At 35.0% G+C, this 26,313-nt stretch overlaps 1 protein-coding gene across 2 annotated transcripts in view; it reads right to left on the bottom strand.

The window, feature by feature from the left end:
- The window catches only part of LOC140148430 (uncharacterized), a 71,308-nt gene extending 45,363 nt beyond the window's left edge, over positions 1-25,945 (bottom strand). For both annotated transcript variants that reach the window (XM_072170366.1, XM_072170367.1), the window contains exons 1-2: positions 25,666-25,945; positions 630-780 (exon numbers count right to left, since the gene is read on the bottom strand). In XM_072170366.1, the coding sequence (XP_072026467.1) occupies positions 630-687 (58 nt within the window). In that variant the 5' untranslated portion in view covers positions 688-780; positions 25,666-25,945. The remainder of the gene's footprint in view (positions 1-629; positions 781-25,665) is intronic.
- Positions 25,946-26,313: the final 368 nt, after the last annotated feature.

Here is a 26,313-nt window from a genome sequence, read left to right as displayed (position 1 = left end):
AAATTGATATGCTTTTAACATTTCAAGTGGCAAATTCTATTTACCAAATAAGTCTTTCAAATGGTTTTCTTCTTGATGTCTATGTTTCAAAATGTGTTATTTATAGTAAATATGTTGTACTTGTAATTAAAGGTATAAGCCCTAAATGTATTTTGAAAATGGCTACATTTTGCTTGTAAAATCAACACTTTGGCATTTTTTTATTAACAACCTTCTAATGTCACTTAGATTCAACACGCAACATTGTATTGGAAACATGAAAATATTCATTGTGTGCCACAGGAAGGGGGACCTTTGAAGGTCAAGTCCCTTGGGTTAACACAGAAAGTGTGAAAAATCAGCCGATTCTAGGCACATTTCACTCACTCTGCCTCAAGTGACTTACATCCCCTGTGGTTGTAAAATGTTAGTCAGATCTGGATATGGAGCAACATATAGCCCTTTGTATGAGCAGAGTAACATAGCCCTTTGTATGAATGGGAAAATAGCCTTATAATTTTGATGATAAACTGCAGGGCTGCAAACTTTTGAGAAAAATAATGTGAAATATATTTTTACTTGAGAATATTATTCTCTTTTATCATTATTTTTCAAGTGTTTTGTTTTTCCCAAACATCCCGTTTACTTACCCTGTGATATTACATTGAAGATAAAGCCTATCACAATAACACACACAATCACAATCATGGTGTCATGTGTAGCTAGAAAGAGATGCTAGCCGCTTCCCACTAATCCACTGACGTCAACACTCCAGCGTACTTGCTGTGTATATTGTGCTATCTGTAATGAAAACAATAGCAACATGACACAAAGATTAATTAATATCTCTATATTAACGATTGTTGTTTTAACGAGTTCTAATGAATGTGATTGACACAGTGTAGGTGTTCATTATTCTAAAAAGACGTCACAATCTATGACCTTCGGATTCATCAAAGCATTATGTTCTTTATTTATATCAATTTATTTATCAATCAAATCACAATGTCTCATGAAATAGTATATTGATTTTATGAAATAATAAAGGTCAATATCCGCTGAGGATGATGTTTAGTACATTTTTTTTTAGTTTAGTAGCATTCAAATAACAAGTATGTCTGCATCATTTGTGGTTGAAACTAATTTTGAATATATGGCTATTAAGTGTCTATTTAATTTTGCATTTCATATTTTCTCTTAATTTCAGAACCGACCAATAATTTTTATGACATTTCCTATATTTTGACCTGTAACATGAATAAAAATATTAAATAAAAATGTGGTCTTTTATGTCAATTTTTAGAAATTTCCCATAAATTTGTATTATATAGCAAATTGAAAAGAAAAAAATATCAGAAGGACATTCCTCATATTCAGAATGCAATTTGGTGTCTGATATGCCGCCTCTCAGGTGCCAAAAAATACTGTGCAAAGGTGAGTGACCGAGCCCTTCAACACCTAATATTTTCAACTACAACTTGGCTTTCTTATGCTGCATTTTGACGGTAATTACATCAAATGAAAGCCGATTAAAAGTTCTTGTTCTTGATGCAAAAATCTGAAAATGTACTTTTCACGCCCATTTTCAGGACACTGTCCTCACCTGCTTTATATTTAGTCACACATACTCATACATCAACATTCAAATAATTGCACAAGTCTCCAAACCATAGCAGAATAATTTCCTGCCCGTAGATAAATCTCTTGATAGACTTCCCAATGACTAGGTGAAAAATTACCCAGTCAATTGTAAAATTCATTCAATTATCGCCCCACTCCTTATCACTATGACTTCTCAGTTGTATATAACATCTAACTTGCATGAGTGCTTACAGACTGCATTGCTGCTTGATAGCGTTGATATGCCTCATGCCCTCAGCTTTACTTCATTTCAATTTTGCCAGGTTCACAAGGGACCTTTTTAAAGCAACTGCTAACTTGCATATAAATTACTCCTTGTATAAGTATTGTTTTCAGGTGGTAAATGCTATTTTGATGAACTGATATTATAAGCTTTTGCACGTAGATGTTTGTTTTTATTAAATTGATCTAACATTTTTTGCTCCAACTAATATGAAAACAAACTATGTTATTTTATTAAGGATATTTTGTTTTGTTCATTAATGATAAGTGCAAATTGGTGTCTTAACCGTTGGTCATACATTTATGACAAATGTCACTGTCTGTTAAGTATTGAAAAAAAGTGTTCTGAAGCTGCACATATGTGATGTGATCAAGCAAAATGAGTCGCATGTCAGAAATATAGATTTTGAGATATAGGCAATTATAGTAATATTAGTATTCAACATCATTTGTATTTTATTGTTCTGAAGGACACTGAAATGACCATATCTCTGGAACCATAAGTCCAATTCTGATGGGGTTTTCACCAAAAATAAAGCTCTGAAAATTGGTCATACAATGAGATTAAAAACACAATTTTGATTTTGCTCGACGTCAGACTAATTTTCTTGATCGCATCACATATTGTTCACTCTTCTCTATTCCATTTTCCATCTGTCTATCATCATCATCATCATCATCATCATCATCATCATCATCATCATCATCATCATCATCACAATCATCATCATCATCATCATCATCATCATCATCACAATCATCATCATCATCATCATCATCACAATCACCATCATCACCACAATATTTCCATGATATGCAATTCAGCACCTTACGAAATACAAACAATGAAATGTACATGGAAGAAGCCTGCTGCTGACAACATACATACCAGAAGAAAAGAAACAAGAACAGAAACAACCACTCCCATATTCAAATTCTTCACTTATTCTAAAAATAAGAGATGCAATATAGATTGATAACTATGACCAGTAATATCCCTGCCAACCTCACTCTTTGCTAAAAGAAAAATACCCTGCAGCATTTATAAATCAAGGTATGAGACTAGACATTATAAAGTATCATACTGCATAATTCTACATGCTAACACACAACAGATACCCTTAGCATGCTTAGTAGCACAGAGCTAGGCTTTGTAGTACAGATCTCGGCTTATACAAATTGACCTGGCTAGCTCAGATGGTTCTTCTCATGGGGAACCAGGTAGCTCAAGGTATTATGTATCAAGAAATACTGACCTTATAATTAGGGAGAAGACAAACAACCATGGACTTGGATAAGAGCAATGCTGACTTGATATCAAAAATGCAGACACACAATAGGCTATTCCATTTAAAATCCACACTACCCCTGTTGAAGATTTTACAAATATCTTACATAGGGGGAGTATGTTTTTCAAATGTAATTGGTCAGGGTTAATCATTTTAAAACCCATACTCCCCCTGTATTATGGCTTTACCTTTATCTTCCACAGCTGGAGTGAGTATTTAAAATGAAGTTACACAACTGTCTATTCTATTCGTTATGCACACACCCCCTGTGGAAGACTTTAGCTAAATCTTCCACAGGAGGAGTGTGGATTTTAAATGGAATGGCCACAGGAGGAGTGTGAATTTTAAATGGAATGGCCCAATAGCCATTCTACAGCATGCCTAGTACATGTATAAGTTGTGTATTTGTGGCATTGGCCTGGGCATTAGGCAGCTTTTAGCTAGTAGAAGTTGGCACTTTATTAACCCATACATTATAGAAGGGGAAACAATGTTCACCCATTTAAGTGTTGAACAAAGTATAACACAAAAGACTATAAAGTAGCCAGGTACACAGGCAGACTGACAGATACACACCCCCACAGACATGCAGATAGAGAAATACACAGACAACCCTACATATAACATTTATATACAGGACTACATACATGTATATTGTACAAACATGCTTCAATACTAATGCTGCTGTCTACTGAAGATAGCAACAATAGCTAATACTGGTTTGGTTTGCAATACATACAAGCACACCCCACACACATACAAACAAACACACAAGTATTCATATATTAATGCTTCAACAGAAAAAATTCAAGTTTTGAAACATTTTCTCAAAATATCAAGAGCCATCGTAAGAACTACTGAACTAGGCTTGTTTGTACTCATTTTAATGCATTTTTCATGCTGATTCCAAATATGGCCATGACAATTTACATTTCTGCAAATTTTGAATTAAAAACATTTAACTTTACACTAATTGTCTCTTTGTTGAATTTTATGTTGAGTATTTAAACACTGATGACAGAAGATGTGAGTCTCTTTATTGAATATTCATAACCTCATTAATAAACGCGATGCGTGCGATCCAATCATATTTTATTATTTGCGAAAACGCGAACGCAAATCGAGGTCATTAATATCTCACAATTGACCGCAAAATGCGTAATTGTTCCAATGTCGCACACAATTGACTTCTGTGTGCGCGGTATTGTGCGTCCAACAAACTGCGCGCGCGTTGGCTGCCGTATTTGGATTGCGCGCTACCATATTTGCACAGATTGTGATACGCACTTTTGTTATTGGTCGTTCTGTTTTAGCCTGATCGATTTTTGGCAAGGGAAGATGTAAAAATCATCTATTTTTATAAACTTTTGAGCAAAATTTTGTGTTATTTTGTAAGGTGAAGAGATTAAAGTGACGGTTATGAATGAGGTTAATAACTTTGCATCGGTAATATATCGGGCATTGTGAAAAATCTAAACATTTTGTTGACCTCGAATATCCCTCGGGCTACGCCCTCGGGATATTCCTCGGTTCAAAGGCAAAATGTTTAGATTTTTCACAATGCCTCCAAATAACCGATCGAGTTATTAACCTCTAAGCATATCGCAACATAAATACTTCCAAGTTTGTACTTAAGTTGTGAACCAAAATTCTGCAAAATGACAATCTATTTTTACCTGACCATAAATAATATCAAACAAATAGTGTATCAGCAGATGAAAATCTATTTTTACCTGGCCATAAATAATATACATTTCAAAGTTAACAAATAGAATATAAAATGACAGAGGTTAAGTGCATCTCCATTAATTTACTAGTCACTCTATTTCACATATCAACTAATCAGTATGCATCTGCACGTTATTGGCTTACTACACTGAAAACGGCTTCCTTTTAGGGTTCTGTGCATGTTTTGTGTTCTCACATTACGCAGTGAGTAGTCCATATAATGATCTGAATCCAGATTGATCTACATAATGACAGACTTACTTTTGTGATGACGCCCTTTACAAAATACACAAAACAAATAATTGTATAATTTCTGAAATTGAAGTTTTAATGTTACTTTAAGGCCCAATCAGTGATTTGCTCATTGTGAGTTGAGGATTGTAAAAATCATCAAATGCAGGTTTTGGCACATATGTTATGTTACTGTCATAGATGTACTAACATAACCTGCTATTGGTTAAGCTGAAAGCTGCGTATTAAAACAGAAGACATTTTACACAAATCTGTAATTTCTCTACTTAAAGTACAGAAATTAGCTACATGTATTTGAATGGGGCTTCAACTTACTGCTCTTTGCTTTGTTTTTTTGTCAAATTTTTCATTTCACAAATACCTAATGACAATTTGAATGACTTGTCCTTCGCTTTTAGGCAATTTATAAACTATTTTAATTTTGCTACACTTACGCTGGGATCACTGAATGGACCTTTAAGCACAACAGTGTTAAAGAAAGCGGGATTATTTGATCAAAAATTGTCTGAACATTGACTTTTCCCCATTCAGTGCCAGACAATTGGAAAAATGAATTTCTTTATTTCTCAGAACTGTACAGACACTGATAATATCTGATGAGCAGCTTTTGACAAATTGTACCACATCTTGATGTAATCGGTGTTATTTAAAAGCTCTAATCTCTAAAGCTGTAATTTTACAACATATGGCATCTCAAGTTGGCTAGGTTAGGCTCTGTGCACCGTGAAAACATACACTTAATCTGAATCAATCCATATCAAACTAGATCTCAATTATGCCCTGTGTCTATCCCTCCCCATAATGTCTCCTACACCCCGTAAAAAGCATCAACTTGCTTATGACAGCATTTTAATACCCAAATTCAAAATTCTTCCCGAAAATTTTAAAGGAGATACCTAATCACAATGCCATTCTTAAATAAGCATGACAACAACAAATGTACCTTGTGCCTTGCTATATTGCATAATCCCCAAATTTTTCTATTTAAAAGCAATTTATTGGTGCTCAAACCATCAAGTAAATCTGAATTTCCCTGATACCTGGTTTGCTCTGGTTGTTTTATCATTTTTTTGTTCTCCGGAGTTTATCTTATACATTTTTTATATGACTTTATCTGTATGATGGGAAGAAATAAAATCACTACCAATCCAAAAGTGAAGTTTGAACTTGTATTATTATTTACCAGTGCCTCGACCAAACTCGCCCCGTTATACATGCTTTAACAGTTTATTATTACACATCTCTCGTAGCTTGTTACGACATGACTACTCTAAATATATTAAACCTCAAATATTAAACCTGCCAAATAATCACATATTTTCATTTTTTTTGTTTAAAATAATAAAACCCTAGCAACCCATTTCTGCGAGCAGATAAGCCCTGTAGGTTAACTCACCCGAGAGTACGGAATATGATTACAACCTAACGGCTTTTAGGGGTGGAGAGTTAAAAGCCATACTATCGTGCCAGTGTGTATGCTTCAGTGCAGACACTTTGGGATGAGCTTCCACTTCAACATGAATTACCTGCACTGAAAAAAAAGCTATTTTGGGGAGAAAGATGATATAATTTGATAAGTGTTCACTCAGGATTTAAAGCCTAATGTTGTTAAAAAGCATTTACTGAAGCCTTTCTACTCGAGAATGTTCACTCTCTTTAAAACTGTGGTGTACCAAAGTGAATTCTTCCTTTCAAAAATGTTCCAATGTTGGCAAAAGTGAACAAATTCTCTTGTGCCAAAAATCATTTTCATGCCAACTTTACAACATAATCTCCAGAGTGAATTGTACTTGTGTTATTGATCATTCTACCAATATGATACAAGCTACAATGCGTTGAATGCTACTACTACACACTGCAAATAATGTTGGTCAAAAAAATGACCAACAGTTTGGTCTATATACAACACATGAAACAGTTGGTCAAAATTTGACCAACAAGAGTTGTACAAAAATTATGACCAACAGTTGGTTTACAAAAACTTGCTCAAATATTGGGCAAAGTATTTACCCAACATAGTTGGGCAATTTTTTTTACCAATTATTGTTCAAATTTTGAACAAACTGTTGGGCATTTTTACACGGTATTGATTCATATGTTGGTTTATTTTTGCATAACTGTTAAGCAAAATATTTGACCAACATAGTTGGGTAAATATTTTTCACTAATTGTTGGGTAATATTTAATAAAACTGTTGGGCAAATTGTTGATTGTACCAATTGTTGGACAAAATTTGATTAAACTGTTGGGCATTTTACACATTATTGGTCCATATGTTGGTTTATTTTTTGCTTAATTATTAAGCAAAATATGTGCCAAATTAGTTGGGCAAATATTTTTCAATTGTGAGGTGAGTTTTCTGTAAATTAATTATAAATACATACATTATTACACGGTGTTACTTGCCTCATTTCATTCTGACCACTGTGTATGAAAAAATACTGAGAAATTTAGTGAAGTTATTTTCAAATACTTGATTGATTAATAAAAAACTGATACGTATAAAGCTTATTAAATGCTCAGTACAGACTGCCATCATGCATGCATGGCTATGCGTGCATATCACGAGTGTCTGACTCGTACATGTCGTAAAACAACTTCACTAAATTTCTCAGTATTTTTTCATACACAGTGGTCAGAATGAAACGAGGCAAGTAACACCGTGTAATAAAGTATGTATTTATAATTAATTTAGAGAAAACTCACCTTTATAGGTGTCAATTAGCTCTGCCAGCACCCACTCTGCCAGCACCCATGTCATCCGCCATTTTACGATAAGATTGAAAATGTGCTTTCCAGAACCGAACCGCGCGAATGTTGACCAACTGTTGTTCAATGAAAAGACAACAGTGCGCATGATCGAAAACTTTGCTCAACATTTTACATCTTTTTGCCCAACAACTTGTAATTCATGCAGTTTTACTACAAAGTTGCCCAACTGATGTGATTTATTTTGCACAACGGTCGTATATAAATTACGTGGCCAAAAACTTAACCAACTTTACTCCTCTCGTAGTAAAATAAAGATAAATAATTGGTCAAAATAAGAGGTTGCCCAATAAGAATTTAGATTTAACTATTATTGGGCAAGCCGTGACCAACAAATAAGTAAAAGAGTTTGCCCAACCAAATAGGTAGAAAGATTTGACCAACTTTTTTGCAGTGCAGGAATCATCAGTGATTTGCTAAACCTATAAAGATCATCCACAATTCATCAAAATTCAGATTTTGGCATTTTTATAAAAAACATGCATAATGAAACAAACAAATGGCAAACATGAGACGTGTGATGAGAGGCGACGGTGTACTTGAAATTGAAAAATAGGGTATATTTTTGTGAATCTGAGAATGTCGAAATCCCAAGAAATCTTAACATTTCTTGCTCAATTTACTCCCGGATTTCAAGTTTTGTGAAACTTTTGTGCCTTCCTAATATTCAGCAACTCACTCAGTTTGTTTCTGGGGTTTGTTTACACCAATTACGTCACTTGGGACTTCCCAGTTTGTGTTCTTTGGTGTGTGTTCTTGAAATGTTAAAAAAGGGGTGCTTTTGTAAAAGTGTACTTGAAATGCAAAAGTAGGGGTAATTTTCAAAGCTAATTTGTACATGTTTTGGTGTAAAATAGGGGTAACAAATGCTGAAAATGTTCTTGAAACTGCACAAAATAGGGGGGTATTTTTGACTTTGGGAAAGATCCTGCATTACGCCTTTGAATACACTGCAAAAAAAAGTGTTCAACATTAAAACACCACCTGTGCAAAATTTGACACACTGTATTCAATTTCATAATGCTTGGTGTTCGTAACCATAATGCTTAGTGTTCGTAACATAACGTCAGAGGAAACTTTTAAACACATAGTGTTTGAAGTGTTCAGCATTAGAACACCACCTGTTCAAATGTTGACATACTGTATTCAATTTCAGAATGGTTAGTGTTCGTAACATAATGTCAGAGGAAACTTTTAACACATAGTGTTTGAAATGTTCAGCATTAGAACACCACCTGTTCAAATTCGACATATAGGCCTATTTGACATACTGCATTCAATTTTGTAATGCTTAGTGTTAAGTAACATAACGTCAGAGGAAACTTTTAAACACATAGTGTTTGATCATTCACTAAATGTTCATAAAATGAACACTGTATGTTTAATCTACAATTTTCACAACACTATTAATAGGCATATAGCATAAAATGCTCGCCTGATTGTAAAACCATTTTTATAATTGGTTACTATTATTTATGGAGATCATCAGTTGTTCTCATTTTATTTTACACAGGCCTGCAGCTTGCACGGAATGAAAGAACATTGAACATTTTGCGGTTTATAGAAAATACCTGAAAATAGGCCTATTACAGGGGTAGGCTTACGTCGAATATTGAAATTTAGGCCTATACCGTACACTCCAAATAACTCTGGGTGCACGCCCATAAAGGTGTTCACAACTTTTACACTGAATGAACATGTAATGTGTTCGTTTTGAACACTGTATGTATGTAGGCTATATTTACCACATGCTGGGCCACGCATGCGTCGTTGCACCGTATAATAGAACAGACGATGTCATCGGAGTGAGAAACGGCGATTTGGACGGGGATTTGGAGGTGAGATTTTACCCACAAAATACCAAATACCAATCATACAAATATATCGAACGTGTTCTCCACATATCATAGAACAACAAGACTAAAAATGTAAATTCATCGTTTTGTATTGTGTGGTTTTAGTGCATTTTAATGAATGCGCAGTAAGCTTATCAATCATGACCATGCAATAGTCACATGGTCAGACAGTGTGCAAATCTGCAATTTGATATAGGCCTAATGTGAATTATACTGTAGACCTAAACCTCTGACGAGTGTGTCTTATAACTGGTCAGTATGCGGGTCGATTTCATGCCATGGCATGCCTGATGGAATAGATGTAATTGCGATTTTGCACTAGTCAAACATGCATAGGCCTAGCCCTAGGTTTGTTGTAATTTACTACTGAGTCTGTTGTTACAATTAAATTTCGGACAAAGGTGTACATTTATACATTGACCCATTGTACTTTGCTTTGTGTAGGCGTATTGCATCCCTTTTTGTAACACTTATTGAACATATGTAGGCCTAAGTGTCATATGTTCCAGACTTGAACACTAAGTGTATGACATTTGTGAACACAACTCAGTGTTCAAAGATTAGAAAAAAGTGTTCTAAATGATTAGAACACAAGTGTTCTAAATGATTAGAACACAAGTGTTCTAAAGCTGAACACATTTGATTTTGAACATGTAAATGTGTTCTTAAAGTGTTATTTGGCATTGAACATGTAAATGTGTTAGGATTTGGAACACTTTGTGTTCAAAGTTTTAACATTAGGTGTTCAAAACATGAACACACCATGTTCACAAAATGACGACAATATGTTAACATCAAGTGTTCAAAAGGTGAACACACGTGTTCACAAATTATACTGTTGTGTTAAAGTCTGGAACACTTGGTGTTCACAATCAGTACTTTTATATGTTCAATAAGTGTTACAATTTTTAGTGTTCTAATTCAGAACACTTTTTTTTGCAGTGTAGGCAGTGACAACACCGGGCTGTATACCTAGGCGAAATGTCAACCGTGCTAGCATGGTCAACCATGGTCAACCATGGTCAAAACATGGTTGACCATGGTTAACTATGGTCAGCGATGATCAGCCATGGTGGCTTGACCATGGTCAACCATGGTTGCCATGGTCACCATGGTATACCATGGTCGACCATGCTTTAGCATGGCCGAGCATGGTCAGCCATGGTCTTCACCTCACTTGACCATGGTTGACCATGGTCACTTTTAAGTATACCATGGTCAACCATGCTTTATCATGGGTGAGCATGGTCAGCCATGTTCATCACCTCACTTGACCATGGTTGACCATGGTCACTTCAAGTATACCATGGTCAATCATGCTTTAGCATGGGTGAGCATGGTCAGCCATGGTCATCACCTCACCTGACCATGGTCACTTCAAGTATACCATGGTCAACCATGCTTTAGCATGTGTGAGCATGGTCAGCCATGGTCATCACCTCACCTGACCATGGTTGACCATGGTTACTTCAAGTATACCATGGTCAACCATGCTTTAGCATGGCTGAGCATGGTCAGCCATGGTCATCACCTCACCTGACCATGGTTGACCATGGTCACTTTTAAGTATACCATGGTCGACCATGCTTTAGCATGGCTGAGCATTGTCAGCCATGGTCATCACCTCACCTGACCATGGTTGACTCTGGGTGCCCTCTGTTGTTATTAATCGTATTTAATGCGTATTTACAACGTTGTAAATAAATATTTGACACCATAGAATATAAAAACTAGTAATTTGATAAGTTAAAATAAGATTTTTAACGGAATAAATCTAAATAATATGATTATGCAGTTTATTCCGTTAAATATTTACTCCCATAATTTCCCTCATTCTTCAGGCCCTGCCCTCTATCGGGTGCTAATTTAAAGTTTAAGCTTGATTGCTATTGTTTCTTTCTATTGTTTCTTCCTTGATTGCTATTGTTTCTTAACCATGGTCAAACATGCACATTTTTGACCATGGTTGACCATGGTCACTTTAGATAGACCATGGTTGACCATGGTCTCTGGCCGTGGTGCCATTTTTCAAAAACATGGTTGACCATGGTCAAAAACATGGTTGACCATGGTCAAAAACATGGTTGACCATGGTCAAAAACATGGTTGACCATGGTCAAAAACATGGTTGACCATGGTCAAAACCCTGGTTGTTGAACTATGGTTGACAATGGTTCAACCATGCTCAAACATGCTAAGTTTTAACCATGGTTGACCATGGTCACTTTAGATAGACCATGGTCAAAAGGTTAACCATGGTTGACCATGGTCTCTGGCTGTGGTGCCATTTTTCAAAAGCATGGTTGACCATGGTTTGACCATGGTCAAAACCCATGGTTGAACCATGGTTGACCATGGTTAACCATAGTTCAACCATGCCTTTTTCGCATAGGTAGCATGAGTTACATTTGTATTTGAAATGTTTCATGAAATACACATGAGAATATATAATTGATCTTTTGGTGTTGCAGTTAGATGAAATATTCTATTTTATACAGAAAATATCTTCTATCCCTTTAAATCACAGAATATAGCCTTCTGCTATAAATTGTAATACAGATGCCCTTTGAATCACTAACATTTTAACTTATTGACTGTGATAAATATAGAACCTCCACAGGTAAAAGGGAAAATGAATAGCAATGTTAATGGCTTCCCTGACAACTCCTGACCAGGACTAATAGGTTATGTGCTTCTTGCTCTTAGTTGTGTCTCTCACTAAACACTTAAAGCCTTAATGTACGAGTTCCATCAAATTTTAATTTGTTATTTTATACTCAAAATGGTGAAATAATATTAGTAATCTAGGGAAGGGTTTCTGTCCATTTTGAGCTGAAATAACAAGGTAAAGTGAAACAACCCCTACTGGTTATTTTGGCTGTTTAACATGCAGTTCGATAGGAGAACATAAAGTCATAATGTTAAGAATTATGACTTTATGTCGAACTTTGCTCTGTTGACTTAACTAACACATCAAATTTGGCTGATTTCATGGAAGTTGGGACATGTGTATACATTACAATTTATGCCAAAAAATCAGGTTTAAAACAAATTTCAACCAATTTCATATTATAAGATTGTACATTATGGCTTTAACTTGGTTTGCAATCTATTTTAGGGAGAAATTTTACCCCATTTTGTTTTTTATTTGAGAAATACAGAGAAATATATATTTTGATCTAAATGATGACAATTTTAAATGATGGGTTAAAAATATATTTAAAGTACAATACTGATTAACAAGTGCATTAAATGTTTTCTTAATTTTGTTCCAATTCAGATTTTATTTCTCAACTACACCCACTTATAAGTGCAAAATCAGTATTCTTCTTGATAAGCATTTCTGTTTCCGGACCATAATGCGTCATTTATGTACAAAAATTACTTTGTATGATCTCACATTAACATGACAGCAAAACATTTCTCGGAAGTGAAACAATGCATACTATAGCGTATCAGCTTTAATTCATTATTTGATTGCTCAATTGCTTTTGTATTCACAAACAGCTTGCTTGTTCTTTTCCATAAATTGAGATTGAAGTGATTGTTTCAATATGTTTGGCACTAATCTGATCAACAGTATGGAAATGATGTCACTCTTTATTTACTCTGTGAGGTTGTTGAGAATCATTGCAATTTGTTTTTCTGCAGCTGCATGCAGTAGCATCGATCCAACAGCATACATCTATAATCTAATTGCGACCAAGGCTCAAAATACCTTTTTTTGTATGCAATAATGCAGACCGTACCTGAAGCATAGCACTTGTGTCTACTATTTACCATTGCCAGATATTTTTCATAGGGTTTACAAGTATTTGGTGAAATTGAGGGAGGGGGGTTGGAATTAGCCCAGATGTAAATCAGATGGTGCAAAGAATTCCACTGGAAAATGAACTAACTGAACAGCGATTAACATCAAGGAATGTCAAAATTAAATCATGAATGCTTGGGGAAAGTTAGATTAATACCCAATCAAGACCAAGATTTCCCTAAGCAGAAGGGTACAAAGTTAGAAAGCATATCATTTTACAAAGGTTACAAAACACATACTGGCCTGAAAAATGTTTAATCAAAGGAGATAAATTTTCCAATGGTAATCTGTTATCTGTATACTTGTATATCTGTTCTGTTGATAAACAAAATTCTCATAAATTTATTGGTTGCTAATTTCTCCATTGAAGTTGTGTCTCAGCTTTTTTTTGGAACATGTTGTAGAAAAATGTATTTGGTCCTTGTTTTGGGAAGTCAACATCATTGTATTCATGCTACCAGAATATTACAAACCAAATGATAAGTTGGTAACCTGCCACTAAATCATTGACATTTCCCATGGCAAAACCAGGTTATCATTCCCCCTTTCAAATTCACATCACATGACAGTAACGATCATCCTGCTATTCCCATTGAACAGTAATGTTACTTCATGATTGTATTGTATGCTTGAGGTAGTACCAAATCAAATTGAATTATTGAATTGGCAGCCTTGTCTTCACTATACGAAATAATCATCTCCTTGCAACTTGAAATTCTCTATCTTTTGCTGCATGTTAATACGATTTATGGATAAGGATTTCATTTGGATAAGGATTTTCATTTGATTTCATTTATGTTGGGGTGTGTCAAAGTGGGAGAGGGTGGGAATGGACGCAGACCCTATAAGGAAAGGTCTTGGGTGTGGATGTATTACTACTACTCCCACATGCTCATGGACTTCTAACTAAAACATAGTATTTTTGTGTAGATGTTGTTTTTGCAATGGAATGAACAGCTTATTTCTTAAATGTTCTCTATAAAAGCATACACCTTTACAATAACATACAGGCCTAACTAATTGCTGTTTGTAATTGTGTTTACCCTTGCCTGAGATCGGTATGGATCTCAGTTGATCTTGGGGTTATATCTTCTTCTTCTTTTGGTTAATAAAGATGATTAAATAAAAATCTTATGCAATTACCATTCATTTCAATTTACCTCTTATCTCTGCAGAAAAAAAAAAGAAAAACTATCATCAATACAATATATGTGACGTGTCATGTCAAAAGGAGACACTTTTGGGCAGGTTATGAATTTTGAGGTTTTTACATATCTTGAATAAAGAGATATTTTGCTCCACAACGCCGCTTTTCCCCAATGAAATCGGACATTCCTAAGCGAAGATATTGAGTTCGGAAGTTATGGTATTATAAAATTGGAAATTGAGATATCGGCCTTTAAAAAATATTATTGACAATGTTGAGAGAGGAATTAGCTTGAAAAATGTCTCAAAAAATACAAGATGCCAGTTATATTCCGGTTTGAAACTATCAGACAATATTTTTAACATTAATAACATTACAAATTCACAACAAACCCAAATTGTGAAAAAATCACCCACCGGCAGATTTTTGGCTATTTCTCCATTTACGATCCTGCCCAAAAGTGTCTCCTTTTGACATGACACGTCACATATCTACAAATGTAAAACTATTAAAATCTGTAAATCATGCAATTAGTAAAAAGCTTTATGGTTTATCTGTTGCATTTAATTTTGCAAATTTGTGCTATTATTTCAACATGTGTAACTAAATTACTTTTACTGTGCGAGTCTTGCATGCGTTATTGATTTTCCTATCAGCTATTTGTGTCTATTCTTATTTGCAAATAAAAGTTAATTTAAGTGTAAATTCTCACAAAATTCAGTGAACAGTAAGTAGTGCTATAAAACACTAATTGTAAAATAACATTGTAATCAATCATATATCTAATTATCTCAGCTCATTGAAGATGAGTGCAATTCAAATTCTTAAGGGGGTACTACACCCCTGGCCAATTTTGTGCCTATTTTTGCATTTTTCTCAAAAATTATAGCACATTGGTGACAAGTATATGTATATTATAGGGGCAAGGACTACAACTACTGCACTGAAAATTCAGCAACTAAAGGCAAGTAGTTATTGATTTATTGATCAAATATTGGTTTTCCCTCATTTTTTACTGTTGTCTGTGCTGAAATAAAATTCCCAGTGCAGTAGTTGTAGTCCTTGCCCCTATAATATATATGTCTTACTTGTAAAATAACATTGTAATCAATCATATATCTAATTATCTGAGCTCATTGAAGATGAGTGCAATTCAAATTCTTACCATGTATATATAAATAGATTGTGGTCTGCTACAAATTCAGTCAGCAGAGTACCCATTCCCCATTAAAATGGAGAACAACTCTAAGCCATTTATAGACTAAATTTAGCTCTATTTAGGCTAATGGTTCAGTAATGGCTTTCATTGACAACTTATTCCCAGAGCCATAACAAGCAATAGTAACACTGACAATTTGAAATGGGGTAATGGCCTTTTACAGAACATAAAAAGCCATTTTGACTTGGTTACGTTACATAAAAACACTTTAAATTTAATAAATACCTTGCCTCTTTTAGGAATTTCCCTCACCTTTTTATGACTATACTCTGATCACTACAAAATTGGAAGCTATGGTTAAAATCTCTTGTTCTTGTGGTTGATATTGTTGACGTGTTTTCATACTGTACATGTTATTAAATTTTGTTTTCGTTTACACTGTGATCCAAAAAAATTTCCTATCCAATAGCTATAGCACGACCATGACCCTCCATTTGCAATTGAACTATTTCATCTATTTATGAAGTTGTGTGTGAGTTTTTGTAGCAATACAATCAATGGTAATTCTATTTGACTGATGCCTCAGAAAAGAGCTGTTCTAAGAAGACTGCACCTTGTCAACAGAGAACAGAGACCTCGCTATCTGATAATGTAAGGCTTTGGTAAGTTACCGATCAGGAGGGATGAGGGGGTCAGCTATGAAACTAAACCACTTCATTAATCTTTTGGTTTCTTCCCGAAGTGTTCTTTCATTAAAAAAAAAATGTAATGCACCCCATGCCTAAAACAGTAAAATAGTCTTTCCATAAGTCAGGGTATAAGTGTTAAAGTCTGGTGCATAAACTCTGGACGTTCCAAAGGAAATGTAGAAATGATCAAACTATAATTATACCTGGTACAGGTGATGCATTATCTCTAGACATGGACCCAGACATAGAAAGTAACATCACAATTCATCTGCGTTTTATTATGCAACTTGCAGGCATAGCTATCTAAAGGAATATGCATGGGAAACATATTGAGTACAGACTGATTGCAAAAATGGAACACTCTCAGATTTCCGTCTTCTCACAAGTATATATACATAGATTCAATAACAGATACTACTTTTTGCCAGATATTTTTCATAGGGTTTACAAGTATTTGTACAGATTACAAATGGCAGGCTGCTGTTTTTGAATCAGTGTGCATCCAAATTAGTGTGTAAAATCTGTGTATCTGAGGAATTTCAAAAGGCGAGGAGGACAGGGATCTCAATTACCCCTCGACTGTTCAAATATTTTCAGCTTGTTTTCCTTGGCGTGATAAGTAACCACAAAATGATTCCCTGATTGGAATGATTTCCTCCGACTGACTGACAAAAGTGGGGGGGGGGCAAATTCAGCCAAAAGGCAACTAGTCTGCTGTAGGACAGTCTGCTCCTACATTATGTATAAGTAATCTGTCTAGCCTCAAAGTAACCTGTCCATATCTTATGTGTAACTTCAGTGGCGTGTGCAAAGGGGGGGGGGGCAGGGGGCAGGTGAAAAACCGTCAAAAACATGGAAATCAGTCATTCTGCTCATTTACACTCCTAATCAAGACTCCATTCGGGGGAACTGAACAACCTGCCCCCCCCCCCACTTTCAATGTGCTGCGCACGCCACTGTGTAACTTTGGTTTGATGTATCTGTGCTTGGGCACTGTCTTAGTGTCTGTAGTTATCAGTGGACAAAATCTCCAAGGTGGGTTAATTGCAAAATGATCCAGCTGAACCGCTACCACGATGACTTTACCGGGACATGTGCGCGCAAAGTGTGTGCGTAAATTCACAATTTTAATGCTAAAATGGGCTGAAATAAGTAAAATGGGGCCTAAAAATGCCAAACATAAGATAAACATCATTGATTAAATTTGGTGAATTTTGTCCTGGTATTTCGGCGGTCGGTACCACTAGGATCCACAACATGCTCATCTAACAAGGCACAGTTCTTTAACCCCAATACATTTTGCATATTCATTGAATGACCTTTGAAAATTTGGGTACAAAAACGCATACTCTGAAACTTGAGGTCAAATGTTGCACTATGATTGTTTAATTGAGGTTATTGAACTATGCCATTGGGATGAGGCTATAGTGTACGCCACTACTATTTATACAATGTAGTGGCAACATTTCATGGCATCTGTCAGATGGGCTGATAATGAAACTAACACGTCCAAAGACAAAGTGGCCCGTCTCGGATGTGCTGACAGGCTCTATTTCACACGCTGAGCCAAGTAAAAATGCAGTATAATATATCAGATACAACATTTTGATTTGGGAGGCAAATGTTTTTTGGATTAGTCTGCTCCTATGGTATTATACATGCAGTATCTGGTTGTAGTTATCTAAGCAGATAATAGTACATTTTTACTTGGGAGAGCAGAATTGTGACACAATCAAGGGGAATGAGTCACATGTTGGCAATTTTCAATTTGAAGTTTTTTTGCATCATTTTCTGGCAGTTTACAAATGCTACATTTTGATGCAAACCCCATCAAAATCGGACATTTGGTTACTGAGTTATCAGCAATTTATCAATGGTTAAAAACAATAGAAAATAAAAGAATTTGAACACTGCTTTTGCCAATATCTCAAAAACAATATTAGCGACATCCGACTCATTCTCCATGTCACAATTGAGAAAAATTGCAGCACTCGTGTATCCAAGATATTTAATAGCACCTTACTTCTTCCATTCTACATTACCTAAATGGGTGCTTAATTTTGAGTGAGTACTATCTCGTAATTATTCCAAAAGATTGGAAAGTACATGTGAGCATATTTATTCATGATTCTTACCCAGTAATCTCTTAAGTGTGCAGTACATTGTGGGATGGTTGAACACATAAAATTGGAATTTTCTCTTTTTACATGAACATCAGCGACTATATTGCTTGCTCAATCACAGGGTAAAGTTAATATTCGAAAATACTCAATAAATGCGCTAAATCTTAACGGAAATTTAAATATTATGTGATTCAATAGGGGAATGGATTTTTGTAATAAAAATGAATGATTAGTTTATTTGGGCAAAGTCCCATGTGGGTACTTCACATAAAGCTGTGGTTAATTGCACAGAAAACACTTTGATGCTTTTCTTGGAATTATTGCACTTTAGTTGTCTGGAATGTGAATTAATTGTAAGAATATTCGTTAATGGTGCTTTTGTGGATATGGTTATACACGTATATGGCCCTACTTCCATATGCTGCAAGGGTTTTAAAATGACAGAATAGCAAATGACATGGCAAGTCTATGCATGCTTTTATTTATTGTTGACCCATTTCTTATACGCTCATAATCCATAATATCAATTTTAATATGATTTCACATTTTAGCTTATTCCATCTCTTCAATTTCATCAAACTGTGATCATGTTGCACATGTTAGTATTGCCTCAAATGATCATAAGATATGCTAAATTCTTTTAATGAGGGTCTGTAGATTTTCATTCCTAACAATATGGTTCTTTACCGTAACTTTTCACTCTTATTCTCAAAAAGCTAGATATTAAATTTGCAGTATTATCCGGAAGAAATTTCTATTCTAGAAGGGTATCAAATCATGGTGGAAATCCTTGAAAGGATTAAAATATTTGTATTTCTTCCTCAAAGTCCATAAAGGGCAGTACATTAGTTCTCTAATACCGTCTTTGGATACTGTTTTATGTAAAGGGCCCCAAATGCATACCCTGTAGTACCCAAAGCAATTGTTAATCATAGCACATACTGTTCTGTCAGACAAGTGCATTGGGATCAAACTCACCTATCTGATTTCTAACCGAGGCAATTGCCTTTCATACATTCTCTTACATGGCTTGTAGGCAGGGCTAAAGCTGGCATTGTATCTTACAACATACTCTGTATATATTCACAGCATGTATACAGTTTGGGCCAGTTCTGGGTTGCTTATTATCAACTATCTACCTGAAGCAATTGTCATGCATTCATCTCATATACTCAGGTATCACATCCCGAAGCAGGTGTTCTTTCTAGGCAGAGGAAAACAAGCTGCCTGCATGATACTGGAGAATTGTGTTCAATATATTATATAAGACCACCACTATAAACAACAGGAAACTGAGAAAAGCAGGTCTTCCCTTCATGTAAGGTTAACAATATTCTCATATCCCTAACCCCTAACCCTAAAACCAAACCTTAGAATTTGTGAAAATACTTGTAAACATGATGGTATAACCGAAAAGCGGCAACATATCTGGCGATATTCACTATGGATCCAGGGCCTATCAAGGAACAATGCGTACAACTTCCTCATAAACTCTGAGCAGCTGATAGTTGCTTGAAAATTTGATAATGTTTCAAAACCCTGAATCTATCAATGATATTGTTTGGTTGAATTGTTATCCAACAGCATGAATACAGTATGTGATTACATTCATGATGTCAATTTTCTATGGAACATGGAAACATTGGTTTCAGTATCAAGAATCTTTAAATATATTACATTTTTGTAAAGTGTACCAAAAACTGCCATTCATAAATTAAGGAAGCAAAATGTAATGGACTTGACAGATTGAAACATCTGAGAAAGAAAATGCATTTTCAGCTTTTTGGTAATTAACACTTAAATTAGACAAAGTGTACATGATCTGGAAAGTTTATCAGACCATGCAACCCTTGTTCTCCTTCCCTGGGTCCACAAGAGTAAGATCTGGGCTGACAACAGTCAATTTAAAAACTATGAAAGTTCCCATATCCGAGAAACTTCTAGTTTAAGAAAAATACAATAAATAAGTTACATTTCCTTTGTACCAAATCACTAATATAGTATATACTCATGATATTTAAACAGAAATAACATGACCCACTTTTAACTGATTAAGGTAGCTCATCAAATGTATACTGCCCATCTGTATTTGGGTCACAAAATATTAGAGAATGTAAAAATAAGAACATGCGTGATAGCACTTAGCATCAAATTGGATGATATAACTAAGCCGTGTTCTATTAACGCAACTTATCAATTTCAAGTCATAATGAATAGCCAGCCATTACACGCTGCCAGTGGGCAGTTTATCAATCAAAATATACACGCACCTGTGGATCCCATCACTACCAACAAAAGATGATGGGTATTTATGTATAATATCATACAAATGCTTTCACTTAACGATTTATATATTGCAATTGCAAATGCCAAAGTATTGTACAAAGGTTTCAATTTGTGGCAAGAATAAGATTTGACCTCATTCACCAAGAGCAATATGTGTGGGTTTAAGAATGAAAATTGATTCCTGCAAATCAGTTTTATGAGAATATGCTTTTATAGAATCAATATGCTGAAACAGGTTTTAAGATATTTATCAGTTAGATGACAACCATTTTCATCGTAACAAGCTATTAAATCCTACTAACCTTAAAGAACTGTGTACATACACTAAATACATTTTCAGAATGATGTGCAAAAGAAATAACACTTTAAATATGATTATACAGAAAGGCCAATCCTATGTAAATGTTGACTAAATCATTCTCATTGTTTCATTCTTGCACTTAAAAAACAAAAATGTATGGAAGGCTTCTTTATATATCTGCATTTAATATTGTTTTGTGAAAGGCCTCTTTTCTGCTTTTATTTCAATATGCTTTGTGAGCATTGATGGTCAGTGCAAAAAGGTCTTACTGAAATTTTGGGTGAAATTGAGTTACGAAATATAGGTAAATGCACATATTTTTTAAGCAGTCTTAAAAGCAATTCAATAAATTTTCAGTAAATAATTAAAAGGTTTAAAACAATAATCAAGCAAACAAAGTAAACATACAAAACCTGTAAAATAACAAAAATGGAAATAGGACTTTCTTTTAACCCAACAATATGTTTTTAATATTGTTTTGAAGTACAAAAAATGCATATATTTTATTCTCAAAAGACACAATATTGGATCCTTAAAACCGTAATCAAATCCTATCTAGCATGCATCAGCATCTTACACTTAACACAAATACCCCTTGGGAAATTATTGAAATTTAACGCAAAATTGATTGTTTATTCGGTCAGAGCCTGGGCGGAACTGTAATATCCTACATTGAACAGATTTTGAACAGATTTTGCAATATCTGTTTTACCTTTATACTTTTTTCTTCAAACATGTTGCAGGCTATTCGAGGAAATCTGATACTTTAATATTGACAGAGGATGGATGGAAACTAGTGCTGGGCAAATCATTTGCAACTCCATTGTGTACATTTTGTATTCCAATTTAGCGCTTTCTTCTGAAGATAGCATTTCAAAGGCAATCGTATGAAAAAAAGCGATCGGACAATCTATACAAGATGCTAGATCCACACCGATGTGGTGCTTTGAAATCCAGAATGGGGAATTGTGTAGCATGCTTTGGGACTGCCTACCTACATGCTGCCAATTTCACAGAGTACCCTCTAAAAGTTTTCAATTGAATAACGTAAAAACTCGATAGTTAGCATATGTGCTTACTATCAAGCGCTTTTAAAATATGCAAACATGTAGTGCCGCATCCACGAAAGTGTAAAAGGTTTTGATCATATCATCAATACACATAGTTATATATGAACAAGTAAATTAACCTGCAAATTTGTGTCTCAACCCCATTAGCTCAGTTGGTAAAGCGCCGGACTTGGTACAATTTCTTTGTACTTTTTTTAATTTGTACTAAATTTTTTAATATTTAGCAGTATATTAGGAATTTAAAAACAACTTATAATTATGCTGTCTTACTTGGATAGCAATTCACTGACATATTTTAAAAAGATATCAGTGAATTAAATTGAATAAAAATTTGCTGTCTTATGAAGATAGCAACTTACTGTTGTGCACTGAAGGTAGAAATTAATTTGCATTTTTTTATAAACTAGTCTCATGAAGATATCAATTTATTGTTAACTGATAAGAACATTAATTCACTTTCTTATGAAAGCAGAAGTGTAATATAACATTTAATGCTACCCTAAGAGGGTAGTATATAGCAATTCATTCACAGCATTTTTTTAACCTTTTTTGAACAATTCAATTTGTTACTATCTTCTTAAAACAGAAAGTAACTGATGTTATGTGATAATAGTAATTTGCTGTCTTATGAAGATAGCAACTTGCTGATGTGTAATGCGATAATAGCAAGTTGCTGTCTTATGAAGATAGCAACTTGCTGATGTGTAATGCGATAATAGTAATTTGCTATCTTATGAAGATAGCAACTTGCTGATGTGTAATGCGATAATAGCAAGTTGCTGTCTTATGAAGATAGCAACTTGCTGATGTGTAATGCGATAATAGTAATTTGCTATCTTATGAAGATAGCAACTTGCTGATGTGTAATGCGATAATAGTAATTTGCTGTCTTATGAAGATAGCAACTTGCTGATGTGTAATGCGATAATAGCAAGTTGCTGTCTTATGAAGATAGCATCTTGCTAATGTGTAATGCGATAATAGTAATTTGCTGTCTTATGAAGATAGCAACTTGCTGCTGTGTAATGCGATAATAGTGATTTGCTATCTTATAAAGATAGCAACTTGCTGCTGTGTCATAAAGATAGCAATTTACTACTTTATATAGAATTTAATAGAAAAATAACAGTTCTAAATTTTCCTGCACACCTTGTGTGGTAGATTTGAGTTAGGCTTAGGGTTATAGTAGGTAGTGCATGGGATATTAAAGAATACTCCACAAATGAAGAGCTTTGTTGCAAAACCTCTTACATCCACTTGAGCAATTTTGAGAAAACATAAAAAGTCGTCAAAAAAAGTACTGATATATGAGGGTTTTCAACAAAAGCAGTTTTTTTTTTTTTTTTTGGGTAGAATGAGCATCCCGCCAAAACTGCTTTTATTGAACACCCCCCATTATCAGTGATTTTTTTTGATGATTTTTTGATGTGTTCTCAAAATTACTCAAGTAGATGTAAGGGGGTTTGCAACAAAGCTCTTCAAATAGTGTAGCTTTTACAAAGATGTGTTTCACATAGATATCTTTCTTCAAGATATAGGCTACTTCCAAATGCCTGAGCTATAGTAGCTTATCAATAAGCCATATCCCCAAACCAGGTTTAGTAAATATTTTAGTAGTTAGCTCTAATCCAGTAATCTGTTAGCAACATTCATACTCACACACTTACAGCACTTACTAACATACAGGCACCTGTTTAGACATGTTATACATTGTAATTCAATCAGCACAATTAGTAGTTCTGTGATATCAAGTTAAAGTACTTATTAGCTAAACCCTTTGACATCTTCTCCATCACGGTTAGGGTACAAAGCTTCCTTTGCATGACATCAATGCTACCTTTAATAGTCTATTAATAAATGAACACCCATAGGGCATTTCCATTTGTATTGGGCCATATGTACAGCTGTAGAGGTACCCTACATAATATTGAACTATGAATTGAACTAATTATTTTATACTTGCATTTAAGGCGGGTGGTCTGATTGTAACACATTATATTTTCTATACTATGATCAGCTCGTAATAGGCAAGAATTATTCGGTTTTGTTACTGTGCGAATCAATAAAGTTCCAACTTATGCATGCGTAAATTCACAAAAGCGCGCGTCAGTCACGCAATATGCAAAACGCTGTTTTGCAAAGGTGCTGCGACCAGCGGCATGTACGCTATTCTATATCAATACATAATGTTATGAGTCCCGCCTATTACAAGCTGATCAGAGTATATCTCATACTGAGGACCATCACCAAAACATTTTTTGAGTTATTGCTCCAGTAATTAAGATTCTAAAGCAAAAATGTGTATCACTGCAGCCAATAGAAAAGTACATGACTTGGGGGTTTGTTAACCACACAATACCATGTTTTTGATCATCCACCTAAACTGAAGTCATTTCAGGCCTAAAATGTCCGAGGCTATGAGAAAAATATGAGCTTACACCTTTTACCAAAATCTGCATTTTAATGGGGTAAAGTGGAGGATGAACCTGTCAATTGGGTCACACACCTCTAATACTTATATGTACATTGCTATACTCAGTCTTGTCCACCATACCTGATGGATATGTGGTTCTTAACCAGACTGAAGCAAACAATATTCCCTCCACCAAAGAGCAGGAATATGGTTAGGGTTAAAACACACACATGCATATCCTGCAAACACTTGCACAATAAATACATAAACACAAATACAAACAGACAGAAAGAAACATACTATGTTGTCACCCCCCACCACACACACACCCCCCCCCACACCCCAACACCCACCCCCACCCCTCACATGTAATCAGCTCCAAACGAGAATCCCGTTTAGGACTATGCAAACGTGGTCGTCTGAATCTGTACTCAATCCACATAACAAGGGCGTTTTTCACCATTTTGTTTGTGTATTTTTGTGTGTATGGAATTTAATCTAGCAACTACTGACATTATATCTTACATACAATAGAGGACATATTTTGGAATTCATTCGATATGCAACTGTGGTTGTTTGCAGAAATACAAAAACCTATAGTCCCCATTACAGAGTGGCAAGTGGTTTGAATGTGAATTGCGAGTGTGTGTCCTCGTTTGCTTGCAAACACCTACACACACCCCTACCCACTCACCCCAACACACCAGCCTTGAGTTAAAGCTGTATCACTATTTTCACCTGTTGCCTTGCAGCAATCACAATGATGTGCAAACCTCAAATGCATCATCTCTCACACTCTATAATTCTAACTCTAAAAAGAGCATATATATTGTACCTTATCGTTAATAGTGGAATGCAATTTTGCAACATGAACATAAAAAACTTGAGGCCAGCATGCACACATTTTCCATCAACGCTATATAAACTTACCGTAAGCAGTGTGCTATAATCTATCATGAAGGAGCAGCGACACACTACAATCCTCACGATTCAGTCGTATTCAAATCTAAGCCAACAGCTTATCTTTCAGCATACCGAGTGAATCAAGACACAAGAGAGCAGTATAGGCTCATACAGCTTTGAGCCAAATTTGGTAGGTAGCGTCTCATCCAAGCCAGCCAGAGACAGTTACATAATGGTATAGTAGTGATGACACACTGGAGCTCTGCACCTGTTTGCTGATAAATAGTACTTATCTGTATAACCTGTAGTAGGGAATGAAGAGAAATAGAAAATGGAAAGAAAACGAGAGATGTAAGCTCCTAGGCTGCCATAATATGGGTACAGAGTATTGTGTTATTAAGATTACAGAGCTGGATTTAATATCAAAAATAGAATAACTTCACCTTGATTTTGTCATATCATACTAAAATAGGCGAGGTATAGGGAATTTTAGATTTAATGTGTTGCTCCTCTGGCCATATTGTAGTGATATGTGATGTGGTATTAAGATTACAGAGCTGGATTTAATATCAAAAATAGAATACCTTCACCTTGAGTTTGTCATATCATACCAAAATAGGCAAGGTATAGGGAATTTAAGATCTAATGTGTTGCTCCTTTGGCCATATTGTAGTG

This window comes from Amphiura filiformis, chromosome 3 (assembly GCF_039555335.1).
Source record: "Amphiura filiformis chromosome 3, Afil_fr2py, whole genome shotgun sequence".
NCBI lineage: Eukaryota > Metazoa > Echinodermata > Ophiuroidea > Amphilepidida > Amphiuridae > Amphiura > Amphiura filiformis.
This window is presented reverse-complemented; position numbering and strand designations above follow the sequence as displayed.